Source organism: Danio aesculapii, chromosome 6 (genome assembly GCF_903798145.1).
Source record: "Danio aesculapii chromosome 6, fDanAes4.1, whole genome shotgun sequence".
Classification (NCBI taxonomy): Eukaryota; Metazoa; Chordata; class Actinopteri; order Cypriniformes; family Danionidae; genus Danio; species Danio aesculapii.
The window spans coordinates 10585931-10604610 of NC_079440.1; the positions used below are offsets into that span (position 1 = coordinate 10585931).

The 18680-nt window shown below is 35.9% G+C and overlaps 1 protein-coding gene across 2 annotated transcripts; it reads right to left on the reverse strand.

Moving 5' to 3' along the window:
• Positions 1-550: 550 nt before the first annotated feature.
• On the reverse strand, positions 551-13574 carry ptger1a (prostaglandin E receptor 1a (subtype EP1)). 2 transcript variants are annotated; one of them, XM_056459492.1, is made up of 4 exons: positions 13325-13574; positions 13172-13214; positions 7359-8263; positions 551-4255 (listed from the first exon to the last, which is right to left on the reverse strand). In XM_056459492.1, the coding sequence occupies exons 3-4, from the start codon at positions 8208-8210 to the stop codon at positions 3986-3988; spliced, it is 1122 nt and encodes a 373-aa protein (XP_056315467.1). In that variant the 5' UTR covers positions 8211-8263; positions 13172-13214; positions 13325-13574; the 3' UTR covers positions 551-3985. The 2 variants fall into 2 exon arrangements, with proteins under 2 accessions (XP_056315467.1, XP_056315466.1); XM_056459491.1 differs by having other exon boundaries at positions 13172-13574.
• Positions 13575-18680: the final 5106 nt, after the last annotated feature.

Genomic DNA, 18680 nt, shown 5'->3' on the forward strand with positions numbered 1-18680 from the left:
TGAGTAACAGTAGGCTATTTACATTTTTAAAAAATCAGATTCATTTACAACATTTAACTGAAACATTTCATTTCAGTTTGCTTTTTTGTAGCTCAGCAATAAAACAAACAAAAAAGGTTACATCAAATCAGAAATGACAATCTCTGTGTTAAAGATGTTCTTCCCAACCTGGTCCCAACCCCCTCAGATGGGATGGTGGGCCAAATCAAAGGTTACAATAGGCCAACTTTGACCCATGGGCCCTACTTTGGGCATCTATGGATTACTTGCTTGTTTATGCTTGGTGCTGATCATAAACATCTAGTTATTCAGTAAGCATGACGTTTTGAGTAGCTTAATTTTGATGAAAAAAAAAAACTGCATACTTTAAAAAAGGGTTTAAATAACTAATTCATTACACACAATTCACATGGTTTATTTGTAGCTCGAGCCTCAAAATGCTTAACTTACAGTTTGATGAAGCATATTAGATATGAATTGTGAAAAAAAAGAAATACCAGAAATGAAATTCACATACTTGTTTTGTTTTATTATGTATACTTTTGCCATGTAAGTATCAACATAAGAAGCTCCAGAAAATTGGAGTGGAAACACAGGAAATAAATTATACAATAATATGAACATTATTGTTCACATAAGAAATTTGCACCTTTACATGCAAGATAAACATCAGCGGAAAACGCAGTCTTCCTCCTATACACATTGAACTATGAGTTTACCTCAGAGTTCATATGTTTGATGAAGATCGTGCTGAACAAAATCTCTGATGGGTGAACTTTAAGCAAGTAAGTGAAACAAACACTTATATTTATGTTTAGTGCCACTTTTCACTGGCATGCCAGTTTATGTACCCAATGATTTCATCATAGGAACAAATGGCTACAAATAAAAACATAGTCCTGGCCAGACCTAAGGTTACTTTACTAGGTAATCATGGCCAGAGAGAAGGGTCTGGCTGCAGATGCAAAGTAAGACAGCATGCAATGCTTTTAATGTGTACACATAACCCTAACCCTACCCCTCACAGTGACGTCACTAGGTCTATTGAGTGCAATTCTGCATCCAGATACTCTTGGCCAAAGACTGCAAATGATTGCTGATTTCTGTTTTGGCCAAAACTATTAGGGCTCTATAGTGAGGAGTGCCCATCTCATGCTTTGTGGTTGTGCTAATTTACTTTATGCTTTCTTAACACAGACAGAGAGAGTGCATCACATGCTGTAATTAAGGGCTTCTCTAATTAAATGAAAGATCTCCTGTGCAGTGTACTTTTTGTTTGTGTATCAACCATTTATCCACTTGATAAGTCGTGGAATATCAGTGACATATGAAATACTGTTTCCAGGTCCAAGCCGCTCCTCATTTTAATTGAGAAAATATTCATTTATGACCACTTTTTTGCAGTCATATCACACATTAAAGTCAATTTTATATAAAATCATGGTATACGCATTAGTCTCTGGCATCACAGACACCAGTATTTTAAGCATTTATAAAAAATTTATCACTTTTTGGCCATCTGATAATAGGCATGAATATATATATATTGCGATCATGATTTTCGAAAGTATTGCATCGCTTTGCAAATGTTTATACCATTTGTTGAGTCTCTCAATACAGTTTGATATGGCGCTTGGACCCGGAAGCTGCTTTGCGTGACGTCACACTTAAGAAGCAGATTGGTTTGTACATTTGATCTCAATCTACTTCTCAATAAATTCTGATGCAGTTTGATTTAAAGGTGCAATAGGAGATTTTGGAAAATGCTAACGTTAGCCTGATAGCGCTGAATGTCTACGTCCCACCGATCCAAAGCTATGGATGCCGAATTCATGAAAGTGCACTAGAGTAGACAACATCACTACAATACATCACATAACATTCACCAGAGAGAAAAACATAATAGTACAGTTAGTAATTACAATACCAAACTTAAAACAAGAAGGTAGGTTGTTCATGTTAGCCTGTGATTCTGAATGATGATGTAATACTTTCTGCGTGAACAAGTTGAACAACGCAGACAGAATATTAAAATACATGTAAATATATTTGGACCGCTTAATTTAACGATTGCTATTAAGATGTGAAGAAACATTAAGCATTAACCGTGTATGGCCATACACCCAAAGCGCTTCACAATTATGAGGAGTGTCTCTCCACACCACCACCAGTGTGCAGCATCCACTTGGATGATGTGACGGCAGCCACAGGACAACAGTGTCAGTGCACTCACGACACATCAGCTATAGGTAAAGTGGAGAGACAATGATAGAGCTAATTTGGTGGGTGGGGATTATTGGGAGGCCTTGATGAGTAAGGGCCAGTGGAGGGAATTTGGCCAGGACACTGGGGTTACACCCTACAAAAATAGTAAACAAAATAGTTTCTGAAGACAGTCACCTATTGCACCTTTAAATATTAATGATACATGGACCTAAGACCTCTAAATGAACCAAAACATTAGATGTTATAAGATGCGGCCATAAAAAGCATGTGTGAACATAGTTTTTCTCATCATTAATGATGTTAACTATTAGAATTAAATGGAGGAACAAGCTGAAATTACATAATTTCAAACAAAATCCAAACTTTTGGGGAAATTAGTTTTGGCTTCTGAACACCTTTGAGCTTCAGTACCATTGGTCCATGGTCATTTGTCAATCAGTTGGTCAGACAGGAGAACATAAAAAAAACAGGACTAGCCACAGGAATACACTGGAGAAACAATAAAAAATAACTTTGTTTGAAGTATATCAGGGGTTTTACAATTAAATATGGACATTGGAAACACATCTCTTTGCAGCAGATCCTTATTTGTGTATTTGTAGGAATTCCTGCAGTTGTTTTTACTCCTCTGTACATTATTTGAGCTTGATTAGTTAGTAATGTACCCCTGTATACATTTCTGGAGAGCACGAATTATGTAGCCAGAGCTACGTACATATAGCTGCATTTTGTCTTTAAAATGAACACTAAAGGGCGGTATGACGGCACTGATGGCTTCTTTTTGTTTTCGCGCTTCCATTTGACCGCTTACCTCTGATTGGACAGCTTTTCCGCTGTAACCAGTTTGCCCAGTGGAGGTAAGATTCAGAAAAGAGTTAACCATGGCGACAGGGTTCGAGTCCAGTGAAGAATGATTCCAGAAAATAAAACAAAATAAACAAGTAAATAAGTGGCGCAGTGGGTAGCACGTTTGCCGCACAGCAAGAAGGTCGCTGGTTCGAGCCTCGGCTGGGTCAGTTGGCGTTTCTGTGTGGAGTTTGCATTTTCTCCCTGTGTTTGCGTGGGTTTCCTCTGGGGGCTCCGGTTTCCCCCACAAGTCCAAAGACATGCGGTATAGGTGAATTGGGTAGGCTAAATTGTCCGTAGTGTATGTGTGTGAATGGGTGTGTATGGATATTTCCCAGTGATGGGTTGCAGCTGGAAGGGCATCCGCTGTGTAAAACATATGCTGGATAATTTGGTGATTCATTCGCCAAATGAATAAATAACAGGGTGATAATGTGGTAAGATCTGAAAATGTGGTAAAAAAAATTCTGGCGGTCGTGAGAGCTTCTCTTATTCTGGATTGTTTTTGAAAACACTATTGGTTGAGTTTATGGATAGGTGTGGGAGTCGGTCAGTCAGTCAGTCAGTCAGTCAGTCGACAGTGGCCTCTGGTGGATTTATGCGAGAACAGCACATGTGGGAGATCTGAAAAAGCAAACACAGCAGCATCTGGTGGAATTGCGCAAACAAAAACTACAAAAAAATTGCACCACCTGGGACATATTTTGCACTCTCCAGAAATGTATACAGGGGTACGTATCAATAATGAGCCTGGGTAGAAAAGTTACAGCATAATTGCTAAGTGAACTAACTTTCACATAAGACTAAATTCATCATTTTCTTTTTGGGTTTGGACAAGAAGAGCCAAGAGAATCAAACTACAAGTGTTAATCCACACTTAGTAGATCAGTTATTTTGTTGCAGAATCTTACACTCAGACCCTACTGACAGGATTCTTCTCTGAGCTGGGAAAGGAGTGGATCTCCCAGCAGCGGAGGGTGCTTTCCTTCAAGTCTGTTTGACGTTTGGTGATGAAGTAAATCTTTTGGAGGACAGAACGACGGAGAAGGATGTAAACCCATGGGTCCAGGATCTGGTTCCAGGATGCTATTCGCACACCCATTATCATCAGGGTCTTGTAGGTGGCAAGGTCGTCTCCAATGGAGTGCTCGTATGACTGCTTGACTGTAATTAGGCCAACAATCTAGATTTAAGAGACAAAAACAAAACATTATTAAGACTGCAGCACAAAATATTCACGTCCAGTAAATATATATTCCAGTCTATTACAATATATACTTACTGACTCTCTGTCATTTGTAGTATTCATTAGTGAGTAAATGTATACTAAATTAAAGTAAGTCAATTTTTTTGTATAAGTAGTGAGTCCATGTCAGATTATTGCTGACTTTACATTCATTCATCCATTTTCCTTTGGCTTAGTCCCTTTTTTATCAGGGGTTGCCACAGCGGAATGAACCGCCAAGTATTTCGGCATATGTTTCACAAAGCGGATGCCCTTCCAGCCGCAAACCAGCGCTGGGAAACACACATACACTCTCGCATTCACAAAAACTCAAACACTACGGCCAATTTAGTTTATCCAATTCACCTATAATACATGTTTTTGGACTGTGGGGGAAACCGGATCACCTAGAGAAAACCCACGCGAACACGGGGAGAACATGCAAACTTCACACAGAAATGCCAAGTGACTCAGCCGGGATTTGACCCAGCGTCCTTTTTGCTGTGAGGTGACAGTGCTAACCATTGAGCCACCATGTCATCCTAAATAAAAAAATAAGAAAAAGATATATCTCACAAAGTAATTTGTGTTTAAAAGACATCTAATACATGTCCAAACATTGACATCTTGGCTAAAACTAGGCCATATTTAGGCTGTCAGTGAAAATCTAATAGATAAAAATAAACTAGTCATCAAATAGACAGACTTTGCATGTGTAGTCCTTCATTCCTGTTTATTTGATGACTTATTTGATGCTTGGCACTGTTGCCTCACAGCAACTGGGCCAGTTGGCATTTCTGTGTGGAGTTTGCCTGATCTCCCCGTGTTGGAGTGGGTTTCCTCCAGGTGGCTCCTGTTTCCCCACAAACCAAAGACAGGTAGGTATGCCCACACGGAATCTTCCGCACAGACTTCCGCAGATTTTCAGCCCATCAATGATTCTGTTTATTTACTTGTGCAAATGTGTGTAAATTTATATTTATTCAGTTTTAAATTAATTTCAGTAATATTGTTGACTAGTATGAAAATATTCATATAATTTATTTACAATACAGTTTGTAAAGTCATATTTTCTATCTTTTAGTAGATATTATATAGAATACTTGATTTTTTTACCAAATAAAGTGGATCTAACTGGATTTGCATTGTAAACATTAAATACAAGTTAAAAAAAGTATTACTTTTTAGTTCATATATTAAGGTTTTAGTTATGATACCCCCAATATCATTCCGCATAAATCTGCAGATTTTTAACAAAATTCTGCGCAAAAATAGCAAAAAATGTCCGCAGATTCCGTCTAGCCCTAGCTTTAGGTGAACTGGGTAAAAAAATTGGCCGTAGTATGTGTGCGTCTGTATGGGTGTTACCCATATTTGGGTTGTGGCTGGAAGGGCATTCACCACGTAAAAACATACGCTAGAATAGTTGGTGGTTCATTCCACTGTGGCAACCCTTAATAAATAAGGGACTTAGCCAAAGGAAAATGAATGAAACAGTAAAGCTGCAATGATTTCATATCTTTATGATGATCTTTATGTTTTCTTTTTATGTTGTCTCCAAAATATATTTTGAAGAATGTTAGAAACCACTGACTTCAACAGTAGGAAAAACAACTACCATGGAAGTCAATGGTTACATGTTTCCAACATTTTTCACAATAAATTATTTTGTGTTCAAAAGTTCAGAAGAAAGAAACTCAAGTTTGTGACAAGTGAATAAGTAAATTATGACAGAATTTTCAATTCTGGGTAAACTATCCATTTAAGAGACATACAGTTGAAGGCAAAATTATTATTTATTCTTTTTCAACTATTTACAAAGTGATGTTTAACAGAGCATGAACATTTTCACAGTTTTTTTCATATGACTTGTTTTCTTCTGCCTGGAATAAAAGATTTTTTTTAAATGCTATTAATATTAGGCGTCACGGTGGCGCAGAGGGTAGCACGATCACCTCATAGCAAAAAGGTCGCTGGTTCAAGCCCCCCCTGGGTCAGTTGACATTCCTGTGTGGAGTTTGTATTAGCGTGGGTTTCCTCCGGGGCCTCCGGTTTCCACCACAGTTCAAAGACTCGTGGTATAGGTGAATTAGGTAAGCTAAATTGGCCGTAGTGTATGTGTATGAATGTAAGAGTGTATGGGTATTTCCCAGTGATGGGTTGCAGCTGAAAGGGTATCCAGGGCGTAAAAACATATGCTGGATAATTTGGCGGTTCATTACTAAGCCGAAAAGAAAATGAAATGAAATTAATTATTATTATTATTCCTGATGGGTAGGGCCAGACAGAATCTGTGGACATTTTTTTGCTATTTCTGTGCAGAATATTGTAAAAAATCTACGTATTTTTGCGGAATGATTTTGGGTGTATCGTAACTAAAAATTGAATATGTTGAATAAAGATGAATACATTTTTAACGTTTATTTAATGTTTGTTAAATCCAAATCCTAATGTATCCGTTAATTTGCTAAACAAAGCAAGTCTCTCATATAATATATCTACCATATGTCTACTAAAAGAATTATTTTATTACTTTACAAACTATTGTAAGTAAATCATATGAACATTTTCATATTAGTCAGTATCATTACTGAAATTAATTTAAAAACTGAATAAATATAAATGTACATACATTTACACACAACTAAATAAATAGACTCAATGATGGGCTGAAAATCTGACCGATTGGCTACAAAACAAACTACTATAAGTTGCCTAATTAACCTAAGTTGCCTATCTAATTAACCTACTTAAGCCTTTAAACTGCACTTTAACATGAATACAAGTATCTTGCAAAATAACTTAAGTTATTATTAAAACTATTATGATTTAAATGCGCAGAAAAACACTTTGAAAACACTTGAGTATTGTTTTAAAAATATATTAAATTTCACAGGAGGGCTAATAATTTTGATTTTAACTGTTAAGTCACCTTTTTCTTTCACTGTAAGGAACAAATAAACCCCTTCACATGATCTCAACTTTTCATTTCTTAACATTATCAATGTATTTATTGATTGTGCATTTCTTTAAAGCTTGACATGCAATCGCTCATACTCACCAAAAGAGGGCTCCAGCAGATACAAGATGTGACCATGATGCCCACGAGCTGCACCACCATCTCAATATCATGAGATCTGGCTGACCGACGGTTACACGGTTTCTTTCTTATCCTTGCTAGCACCAAAGTTAGTCCACTTATAGTGTTACAAACCAAAGCAACAGCAAGGGAGGTCAACCCCAGTCCTGAAAACAACATAACAAAGGCCATATCTGCCTTCTCAGCGTCCTCCAGTACTTTAATAAAACACCAGGTTCCAGGGTATTGGTAGGTATATGAACCCAGCTGAAAACACGGCAGAAGGGCAACACAAAGAGCTGCCAGCCAGATGATAGAAAGAGAGAGTTTAGTCCTTGTTGTTGTAACAAGCGAAGCATGAAGAAGTGGTTTTGTTACGCCCAGACACCTCTCAGCTGCCATGGCACAGCCAAGAAAGAGCGGACATAGTCCGAAAAACACCATGCTGCCTCCTAGGAACTGGCATAGTGGGTCAGCCCTGTTGTATTCCTCAGCTGGGACACCTCCAGAAAGATACAGCCTCATGACTATTGCACCAGGAATGACATGTCCCACAAAGTCTGTGGCCACCAGAGAGCCTGCAAACAGGAGAAAGGCCTTGGATCGCCTGCGCAGGCGAGCATACGCGTTCGCCAGGATGAGAAGAGCCACAATGTTAGACAGGATCCCCAGGGTCATGGAGAGCATGGCAGCTATGGGGCCGCTCAGAATGGGTCTGCTCGAGGTGACATTTGAGGGATCGGCGAGTGATGGAGAGCCGGCCTGTCCTTCCCATTGACTGCAGTTGGAAAATGGGTTGAGCGGCGCAGCGCCTGATGAATTGGCGTGATGCATGGCTAGCTGTGAGGGGTGTTTATATGCTGCAGGGCTCCCATCTTCAGGTAGAGCTGTGGATAGAGAAGAAAAATAAATACAGTTGAAGAATTATCAGCCCTCTTATTATCCCGACATCTGTTTAATAGAAAGAAGAACGCATTTCTAAGCATAATAGTTTTAATAACTCATTTCTAATAACTGAATTATTTTATCTTTGCCATGATGACAGTACATCATATTTTACTGTATATTTTTCAAGGCACTACTATTCAGCTTAAAGTGACATTTAAATGCTTAACTAGGTTAATTAGGCAAGTTAAGGTAATTAACATAAAGATGGTTTGTTCTGTAGACAATCGAAAAAAATATAGCTTAAGGGGTCTAATAATATTGACCTTAAAAAATTTAAAACAGCTTTTATTCTAGCCGAATAAGACTCTCTCTAGAAGAAAAGATATTATAAGACATACTGTAAAAATTTCCTTGCTCTGTTAAACATAATTTGGGAAATAATTGAAAAAAAATAAAATAAAAAATTCACCAGAGGGCTAATAAATTTGACTTTATACATGTGAGAACAGGTCATTTCCAAGAGTTAAAATTTTGTGTGGCTTTCAGTTGATGTAGATAGAAGGGATAGTTCACCTAAAACTGACATTTCTGTCATAATTTACACACCCTTCATTTTTTTCCAAGCACATTTGACTTTTTTTTGTTGAAGATATTTAGAAGAAAGCTGGAAACCTGTAACCACTGACTTCTACAGGAAAAACAAGTACTATGGATGTCAATGGTTCCAGTTTTTCAGCTTTGTTTCATTATATCATCTTTTGTGTTCAGCCGAAAAAAGAAACTCATAAAGGTTTGGGACCACTTGAGTAAATAGTGAGTAAATGTTTATTTTGGGGTGATCTATCCCTTTACATTCATGTCTGTTTACCCTGAAAAAAAATAGGTGTAGAAACAAATGTTTGAACTTCACAGAGAACATAAAATTGTGTATAGTGACACTTTAAATTAATGTAATTTATTAAATCTTGTCATATCACTTATTGATTATGTGAAATTGTAATTCTGTTTGAAATATTTTCCAAATGCTTTTTAATGGAGTGAATATTTTTTCCAACATGTTTTTCTTTTGTCTTTGCCATTATACAGTACATAATGTTTTAATAGTCATTTTGCAAGATACTCATATTCAGCTTAAGGCTTATTTAGGTTACTAGGAAAGTTAGGTTAATTAGGCAAATCATTGGACAACAGTGGTTTGTTTTGTAGCCAGTCAAAAAACTTTTAAGGGGGCTAATATAATTTAACAGTTTTCATTCAATCATTTTCCTTCGGCTTAGTCTTTATTTCAGGGGTCCCCACAGGGGAATGAACCGCCAACTATTCCTGCATATATTTTACACAGCGGATGCCCTTCCAGTCGAAATCCAGTATTGGGAAACACCCATACACACTCAATTCACAAACATACACTACGGCCAATTTAGTTTATTCAATGCACCTATACCGCATGTCTTTGGACTTGTGGGGGAAAACAAAGCACCCGGAGGAAACCCACGCCAACACAGGGGGAACATTCAAACTCCACACACAAATGCCAACTGGCCCAGCCGGGACTCGAACCAGTGACCTTCTTGCTGTGAGGCGACTATCCTAACCACTGAGCCACCCTGTCGCACAATATAGCAGTTTTATATTTTATAATTATTATGGTTTTCTTCCAGCCAGACTAAAAGAATTGAGACTTTTTCCAGAAGAAAATATTATAGTGTGATAAAAATTGCCTTGCTCTGTTAAACATCATTTGGGAACAAACTGGGCAATTTAAATAAACAGGAGGGCTAATAATTCTACTGTAACTTACAAAACAAACAGTTTATACTGTTTAACCAAGTAAACAAGTATGTCCTTGGTTCTGATTGGTTAAGCAGCATTTAAAACTGCTGTACTCTACAAACAGGTGTGACTGTTGCTATAGCCAACCATCCCACTATCAGTACTGCGCCAAAGAAACTGTTGTGTAACTTTGCTATGTACCCTTAACCGTTTCATAAAAGCTAAGCCTCGTGTAGCCATGGTTTACAATGGATTTATAACAGTTAAGGGGGTCCATGTTGTAAATTCACAGTAAACCACAGCTTTTTAGAGCTTTTTTGCTTTACTTTTACAGAAAACACCAACCACTGGGTAAGTACTTTACCAAAATTTTAGTTTTAGTTGAAACAATCCAGCGCTTTTTATTTTTAGAATGTATTAATAACATTCTCATTATTATATTAGCAGAAAACTGCAAGGAAATGTTCTCTTTTAAGATGCTTATCTTTTACTGACTACAGATTTTTAAACCATATTGAGCAGATGTTTGGCACAGTCGCATGTTGTGTTTTCAAATGGTCAAATGCAACTCAAACTCCGAGCAGATGCAGTTCACAGATCATTGAACCGAGCCTCTGTGAGACACTGAAAACACTGTTACGATGAGCTGCTCATGTGAAAAGACCACATTGTACTTTACATCGGATCACACATCTTTTAACTTTTGCATTAACATGCTGGTATGGCAATTTGAGGGTGACAAGTAAAAACAGACTTTCATAAATTGTGCATCTATCTCAAAAGATTTTATGCACAAAAATCTTAACAGCATTGTCCATGTGTATGAGGAGAGAGTCATAAAGAGGGATATGTCCATTTTAGCAGATGAAAACCATCCACCTTATTCAAAGTTTTGCCTCTTGCTATCAGGCAAAAGGTATACTTATTTCAGACGAGCAAGGTTTAACAGATATTTGCATACCTTTGTTCCAATTGCAGTTGGGTTACTTAACAAACTTTAAGTTGCAGTTGCAGGCCTGGCTCCAGCTTGGAACTTTAGGGTGGGCCAAGTGACATTCCAGATGGGTCAAGAAAGTATATATATATATATATATATATATATATATATATATATATATATATATATATATATATATATATATATATATATATATATATACAATTTTAAAAGTAATGTATTTATCGTTTTAAATGTACTCTGTCATTTTAATAAAAGCAAACTAACTTTTATTTTACAGCTATTATTTGTACTGTAGACTATATTTATCTCAGTGTTTGCTTGAGTATGTGTGTAAGAGAGATATTTGCCAAGTTTTGTGAGAAAACTGCATTTTAGCCAGAAAAACATGTTGCTCTCCATGAACTATATGGGTGATTCTATAGTTGCAGGTACATTTAGTGACCAAAGCCATTCTTTTTTCAGCTTTAAAAAACTTACATTTTTGATTATTTATAAAATGTGTTCATCATTTTTATAGATCACAAGATGTTACATGCCATAACAATACAATATTCTCTGTAAAAAAATGACCAAAAATCATGATTTTTTGATGTCCAAATTAGTCAGTGTATTTTTCCATCATGTATCATTCTGCAATAAAGATATTTTATTTTGCTTTTCTTTAGAAAAAAAATCACCAATATTTTAATTTTAAATTGTTAAACTGTAAACTATCAATGCTGTTACCACAATTCCAAAAGGAAAACTGAATATTTCATTCAATTACACATATTTTAATCCATATTTCATTAGTGTCATGTGATCTTACCATTTAAAGCAAGTGGAAACGCATGCAAAAACAATTTCGTTATCTAATGTGGGGCCAGAGTGGGCCAAGCTTCTGATTTGGGGGGCCAGGCCCTCCCTGGCTCCATCGATCAGCCGGGCCTGTTAAGTTGTATGTTTTTTATATTATTTATTTTACTTGATTATGATTAATTTATTGTTTACGGTTACTTCTATGTTGTTTGAATGTGACCTGTTGCTGTTAACTGTCGGCTATTGCTGTAAACCTAATTGCCTTTCAGGGATAATAAAGACATTCCAATTCCAAATTTTATAATTACATTCAGCGTTTCTAATTTCATAATAACACCAAACCTTATTGTGTTCTCATGTTGTTAGATTTTTATTGGCCTACTGACAAATATTCCTTATTTTATATATAGGTATGCCCCACCCAAACTTTCTGTATCAACAGGAAATATGTCAATCTCAGTTTTCTCTGTTTAAGCTCTGTTGTATTAGAAACCATAAATTACAGTTATATCTGTAAGTTATATTTATATTGCCTTTATCTATCTATCTATCTATCTATCTGTCTATCTGTCTGTCTGTCTGTCTGTCTGTCTATCTATCTATCTATCTATCTATCTATCTATCTATCTATCTATCTATCTATCTATCTATCTATCTATCTATCTATCTATCTATCTATCTATCTATCTGTCTGTCTGTCTGTCTGTCTGTCTGTCTGTATATCTACACACACAAACATTTAATATTTAAAGGCAAGAACTATTTAGGGCCACACCAAACATCTTACATGTGAGAGAAGCAGGCATGTTCGGACAGGGGCTCCTGACAGCCACAAATCATTAAAAACATTCCTCAAGGTTCTTTTCCCTGCCTTTGACCTCTCAATATTATCCCTGAAGTAAACATATTTCTTTAATAATGCTACAGTGAGTCATACTGAGCCATATTTAGCTGATTACATGGATGCATTAAAAATCACTGATCCAGGAAACATAAATATTTGCATAGTTCCTCTTGGTTCCTGCTGTGACACTTGAAAATTGAGGTAAAGTTGGTTTTATATTCACACGTTCGTTCAGTGACAACTTTTAACATTCTCTCTATAATGTTTATCATGTAACTATGAATATCCAGTCAGAAACAGGATGCAGGTATGACTTCAAAACATCATTAGCACTATTTAATTGACTGAACAATGTTGTACTTTGATAGTCTTTGGCTGCTAATATTATTTCTCTGTTTAGAATTGGCAAAATGCTTTTCTGAAAATATAATATCAAGGATAAAGTCGGAATTTTGCGAATATAAAACCAACTTTACCTCAGTCACTTGACATAACAACTCAGGTCAGTGAATAACAAATGCAAATGCTTACCGTCATCATCGAATATCCATTAAAACATAATTTCCATGAAGATCTGCGTATGTAAAAGTTAAAAATTTAGCTAAATAATTGTGTATATATAAGGGTATTCTAGTTTAACCAGAATAAAGTATATAAATTGCTGTTTTAAGAATATAATATTACAATATTGGTTGAGATAAACGCAGAAGGAAAATGGTGCATCCTCGTATCCAAAGATTCCATCCAAGCGCCTGGTTATTTTTAGTTCAGTCTCAAGAAAAAAGTGACGAACTATGTCCAACATATGGTAAAAAAACTAGTTCTCCGTAAGAGTCTGTTTTTTAATGAGGCATTGCAGATTTTTTAAAGCTCGGTGGTTTGTTCCAGCAGCAGAAGCGCGCGCTCGGATCAGCAGCTTCAGTTCAGTGTGATTCTGACGGCACATGCGGGAGACTAAATAACCCCTCCCCGATGAACATCGCAGCTGTAAGGTGAGTGTGAATCACTTATCAGTATGAGAGCTACATCAAGATGAAGATGAAGCCGTTTAAAGCAATAAACACACGTGTTGATGAGAATGACAAAAAGGTGTTAACCCTTATAATGCATTCGACGTCTGTATCCAGTGTTGGTTGTAGTTAAAGTTACTGTAATTAAATCCACGTATATCTCCAAGGCATTCTTTTTCATGTTTACATACTTTAACTACCGTTAATTATAATGTACTTTCTCTATACTATAAATACATTCTACAGTTCTGGATAAATTAATTCAGAGAAGCAGAGTAATTCAACTAAAGTAGGTTAGTAAGAATTTTGTAAGAAATGAGCTAATGCTAACATATGTTTTTGTATGAAATATGGTGGTATTAACTGTTTTTGTTTTGATACATATGATATTTAACTTTTCTTACGCATTACATTATTTTTTAACAAAGCTTATTTGTCCTATAAGTCCTAGATTTGGCTCACGTTTAATAAATTAAGTCACATTTTTTAGTCTCTTCTTTAGTTGAGATTTATATGTATTTAATTTATTCAAGTTGGATTACTAATTGAGTAATTAAGTTACTTTTCAGATAGAGTAATTAGAAAAGTAATTTAAGCATAACTTTAAGTATGTAATTAATCGGGTAAATCCTCAAAGGGAACAGTGTAAGCTACTTTATAACGGCATTTACATCACCCTGCTACGTTGTTTCACTATCTTAACAATAAAACAAATGCATGATACAGTATAAGGAACTGCCTATTTTCATTTTAATATGAACTACTAAACAGACACCAAAAATGTTGTCATCGTGTAGCTACATATTTATATGACTGTCATCTTCACTGTATGCATATTTATAACAAAACGGAGGCTATAACACAACTGCCTCCTTTTATTTTCATTATTTTCAGCCAAAACCAGAACAAGTAATAGATGCAAAAAACCGAAGAGTCGTTAGATAGACACAAGATGAATTAAATATCACGTTTAACAAGATGAGATCCAGCGGTAGATCCTTAATGAACTGTCTGACGTGTGCTGCTCTCACCTGGGGAGGTGTGCTTAAAGAAACCACTGACATGGAGCTCAGACGTTCGCATACAGAGTGATTGTGTGGTCAGGTGATATGCATTATTAGCAGTATAGTGTGGACGAAGAGCTTTTTTCAGAAACGGTAAAAGCAAGTGTGGGCGTGGACCGTTTTAAAACTAAAACTTTAAATGGGGCTTTAATTGATCGGTAATTGGATTGCTCGAAAACAGTCCAAATTCATGACACCAAAATCAAAACATATAAATATTACACTGAAAATGTTTCAATACAAAATACATGAATTTAACTTAACTCATTCAGGCGAAAAAAAGGATCATCAAGTATTCATGCTTTGATGGTTTGTCAATAGGCGTAGCTTCATTTGCATAAAATATCTAGATTAAGTCACATAAAGCGTGTACGATATGGGGAATTGTTTAAATATATTTCAGAAACATGTTCACGATGTAATTTTACAAGCATTTAAAAACATTTATAAGCATAAAATATGTATAATATATAAATTATATATAAATAAAAATCAATATTTAGATCTCTTCCATGTATTGTGTACACTGTAAAAACATATGATCAATTAGTCATGAGTTTTTAGTTCATTGTAACTTATTAAACAAAGTTAATCATGTTCTAACTTAATTTTATAAGTTACCAAGCAGTTTTAAGTCAGTTTAACATAATTTTAAGTTCAATGGACTCATAAGGTTAATTTGATTCTGCTTAAAAATTTAAGGCAACCAAGATTTTTTTTACAGGTTAAACAAGTGATTAGCCTACTTTACAAACTACTTTGGAGCAACTGCAAACATTTGCTTATTAATTATAATGCATTAAATACTAAGTCAGTAATACCCTAATAAAGATGAAGACTGATTCAGCTTTTGCGATTTAGTTTTTTCCCTTCTCTCTCAGGTCTGACCTTGAACATACTATTAAATGTTCCACTAAAGCAGATTTTTGCAGATCGAAGACAGGTGTCTGTGTTTGCTTTACTTTCTTCAGCCTGGCAAACTAGAGTGGCTCCACACTTGTGGCTTGGAGTCTGACTAACAGCAATATTTTTACATGGCAAAATTAAAGACGGCAAAAGACAATGGGATGTTCAACACAGAAGTGACATGTGCTTTTAAAGCAAAGATCTCTGGACTGGACTTTACTATGCATCGAATCACATGAATGCACATTAAAGCATAGATAAATCATAAATCTATCTATCTATCTATCTATCTATCTATCTATCTATCTATCTATCTATCTATCTATCTATCTATCTATCTATCTATCTATCTATCTATCTATCTATCTATCTATCCATCCATCCATCCATCCATCCATCCATCCATCCATCCATCCATCCATCCATCCATCCATCCACAGGCCACTTTACTGTGTACACTTTACTAGTACCGGGTTGTAGCCTCTTTTGTCTTCATAACTGCCTTAATCCTTTATGGCACAGATTAAACAAGTACTGGAAATATTCCTCTGAGATTTTGGTCCATATTGACATAATAGCGTCACTCAGTTGCTGCAGATTTGTCGGCTGCACATCCATGATGCGAATCTCCTGTTCCACCACATCCCAAAGGTGCTCTATTGAATTGAGATATGGTGACTGTGAGGCTATTTGAGTACAGTGAACTCATTGTCATGTTCAAGAAACCAGTCTGAGATGATTCACATGGCGTGTTATCCTGCTGGAAGTAACCATCAGATGATGGGTACACTGTGGTCATAAAGGGATGGACATGGTCAGCAACAGTACTCAGGTAGGCTGTAATGAGTGGTTATTTGAGTTACTGTTGCCTTTCAATCAGCTCGAACCAGTCTGGCCATTCTCCTCTAACCTCTGGCATCAACAAGGTATTTGCACCCACAGAAGTGCCACTCACTGGATTCTTTTTCTTTTTCAGACCATTCTCTGTAAACCCTAGAGATGGTTGTGCGTGAAAATCCCAGTAGATCAGCAGTTTCTGAAATACTCAGACCAGCCTGCCTGGCACCAACAACCATGCCACGTTCAAAGTCACTTAAATCACTTTTCTTCCCCATTCTGATGCTTGGTTTGAACTGCAGCAGATCGTCTTGACCATGTCTACATGTAAATGCATTGAGTTGCTGCCACGCGATTGGCTGATTAGAAATTTGCATTAACAAGCAGTTGGACAGGTAAATAGATATTATTTTTTAATAATAATTATTCCTTTTTTTGCTTAAGTGAATAATTAGTAGTAAAAGCAGCAGGAAATAGTAAATAGTAAATAGTAAAACCAGCAGGAAATACATTTAAACAAACTAAAGCTATATAATGTAAATTTGGACTGATAAACTGAATAAAAATATATAGATATTACAATAATTTTACAATAATTACAGTTTTCCTCATTCGCTTTGGTGCATTTCTCACAACACTATTTACATTTGCACAACAGTTAATGCATTTCTCAAAATAATTAGTCATTTGTGCACATCATAGTAACAGTTTCTCATTCCTTCCGACAAATTGCGAATGCTTTTGGACATGCTTCAATTGCTTTCATACAACTCTCTGCTGTTTTATAACATTATCATTTGCTTATGTCATGTCAGTCAAAATTAACTAAACTTGTGAATGCTGAATAGTTATTCCATATAAAACTAGTAGTGCTCATTTCATTACTTGAGTCATCACATACAAAAATATTGAACTAGTTGTCAAAATCTGTCAAGCAAATATTATAAACATAATTTTTATCTTTTTTTCCTGAAAATGTCTTCTAAATTGAACAATTTCATGAATGATTTACAGACCTGTGTATGTTGTAGGTTCAGTTCCAATATGTGCTGCAATATTGTTTACAGTTGTGCACAGATCTACCCAAAGGAAGCTTGTTTGTTGTAAATAAGTGTGTTTTTATTCTTTTGCACAATGCCGTGAATAAATTAGATTTGCAAAGAGCAAATGCAGTAAAAATGTGAAACATACATATTCAGTGTCTTGTACTCAGATACCTGACTAAATGCAGTGATGTCTAACTTTGCTGTAGATTTGGCTGTATAAATGGTATACAGTGCTGTCTTGAGCAATTTCAGGAAGTGTCACCAAAATCTGACTTTTTACATTGGAAAAAATGTAGAGAGTAAACTGTCATAATGAAAACATGACAGCTATTTGACTACCTTGTTCATAAACAATGGTGTCAGGACTTTTTCATCTTGATGACACTGACACTTTCATTGACATCAATACTTGCTTTCGAGGAATGAGCTATCCATTTTGAGCAGGTGACACACTTTTGCAGGTTATCAACTAGGTTTTGCAGTTTAATTGTTTTGAGAAATGCATTATCTGTTGTGCAAATGTAAATAGTGTTGTGAGAAATGCACCAAAGCGACTGAGAAAAACTGTATATCTAAATATTAGGGTTTCCAGAAACATAATAATAGTATTACCTTTGTGTAAATGAATGGTCAATACACATTAACAGATTTAAACGTATTTCAAACGTTCCGAAAACCTACCTAATAATAAAAAAGAGAGTTAAAAGAAAAAAAATGCGTATAATTTTCTCTTTTTTACCCAAGTGAACATTAGAGAGAAAAAATGTTTACAAAATGAACGTGTTCGCTCTTGGAGTTGATTGATGTCAAAACAGAGAACGGCGCCTTATGTCAACCGCATCAATGAGCTGAAGTCAGAGAGCCTTCCAGCCACCCAGGTCTCTCTCATTATGTCATCAGACCCGCGTTTTGCCTGTGAGAAGCTCATTATTCGCCTATTGACACTGGAACATTAAAGTGGACAGAGTGTAATTTTTTCTTTGTCATTTTAAATATGTGGTGTTCAGAAATGTCAAGCAGGAGTCGGATATTTGGCAACAGCAGAGATTTTCCATTTAAAACAGCCGCGTTCTCCAGTCCACTTAATAATCTTGTGAATGTGGCCACTTGGAGGTTGTTTGAGTTCATTCTGCAAGACTGGAAGTCTGAAAGCTCTGACCATTATTTATTTATTTAT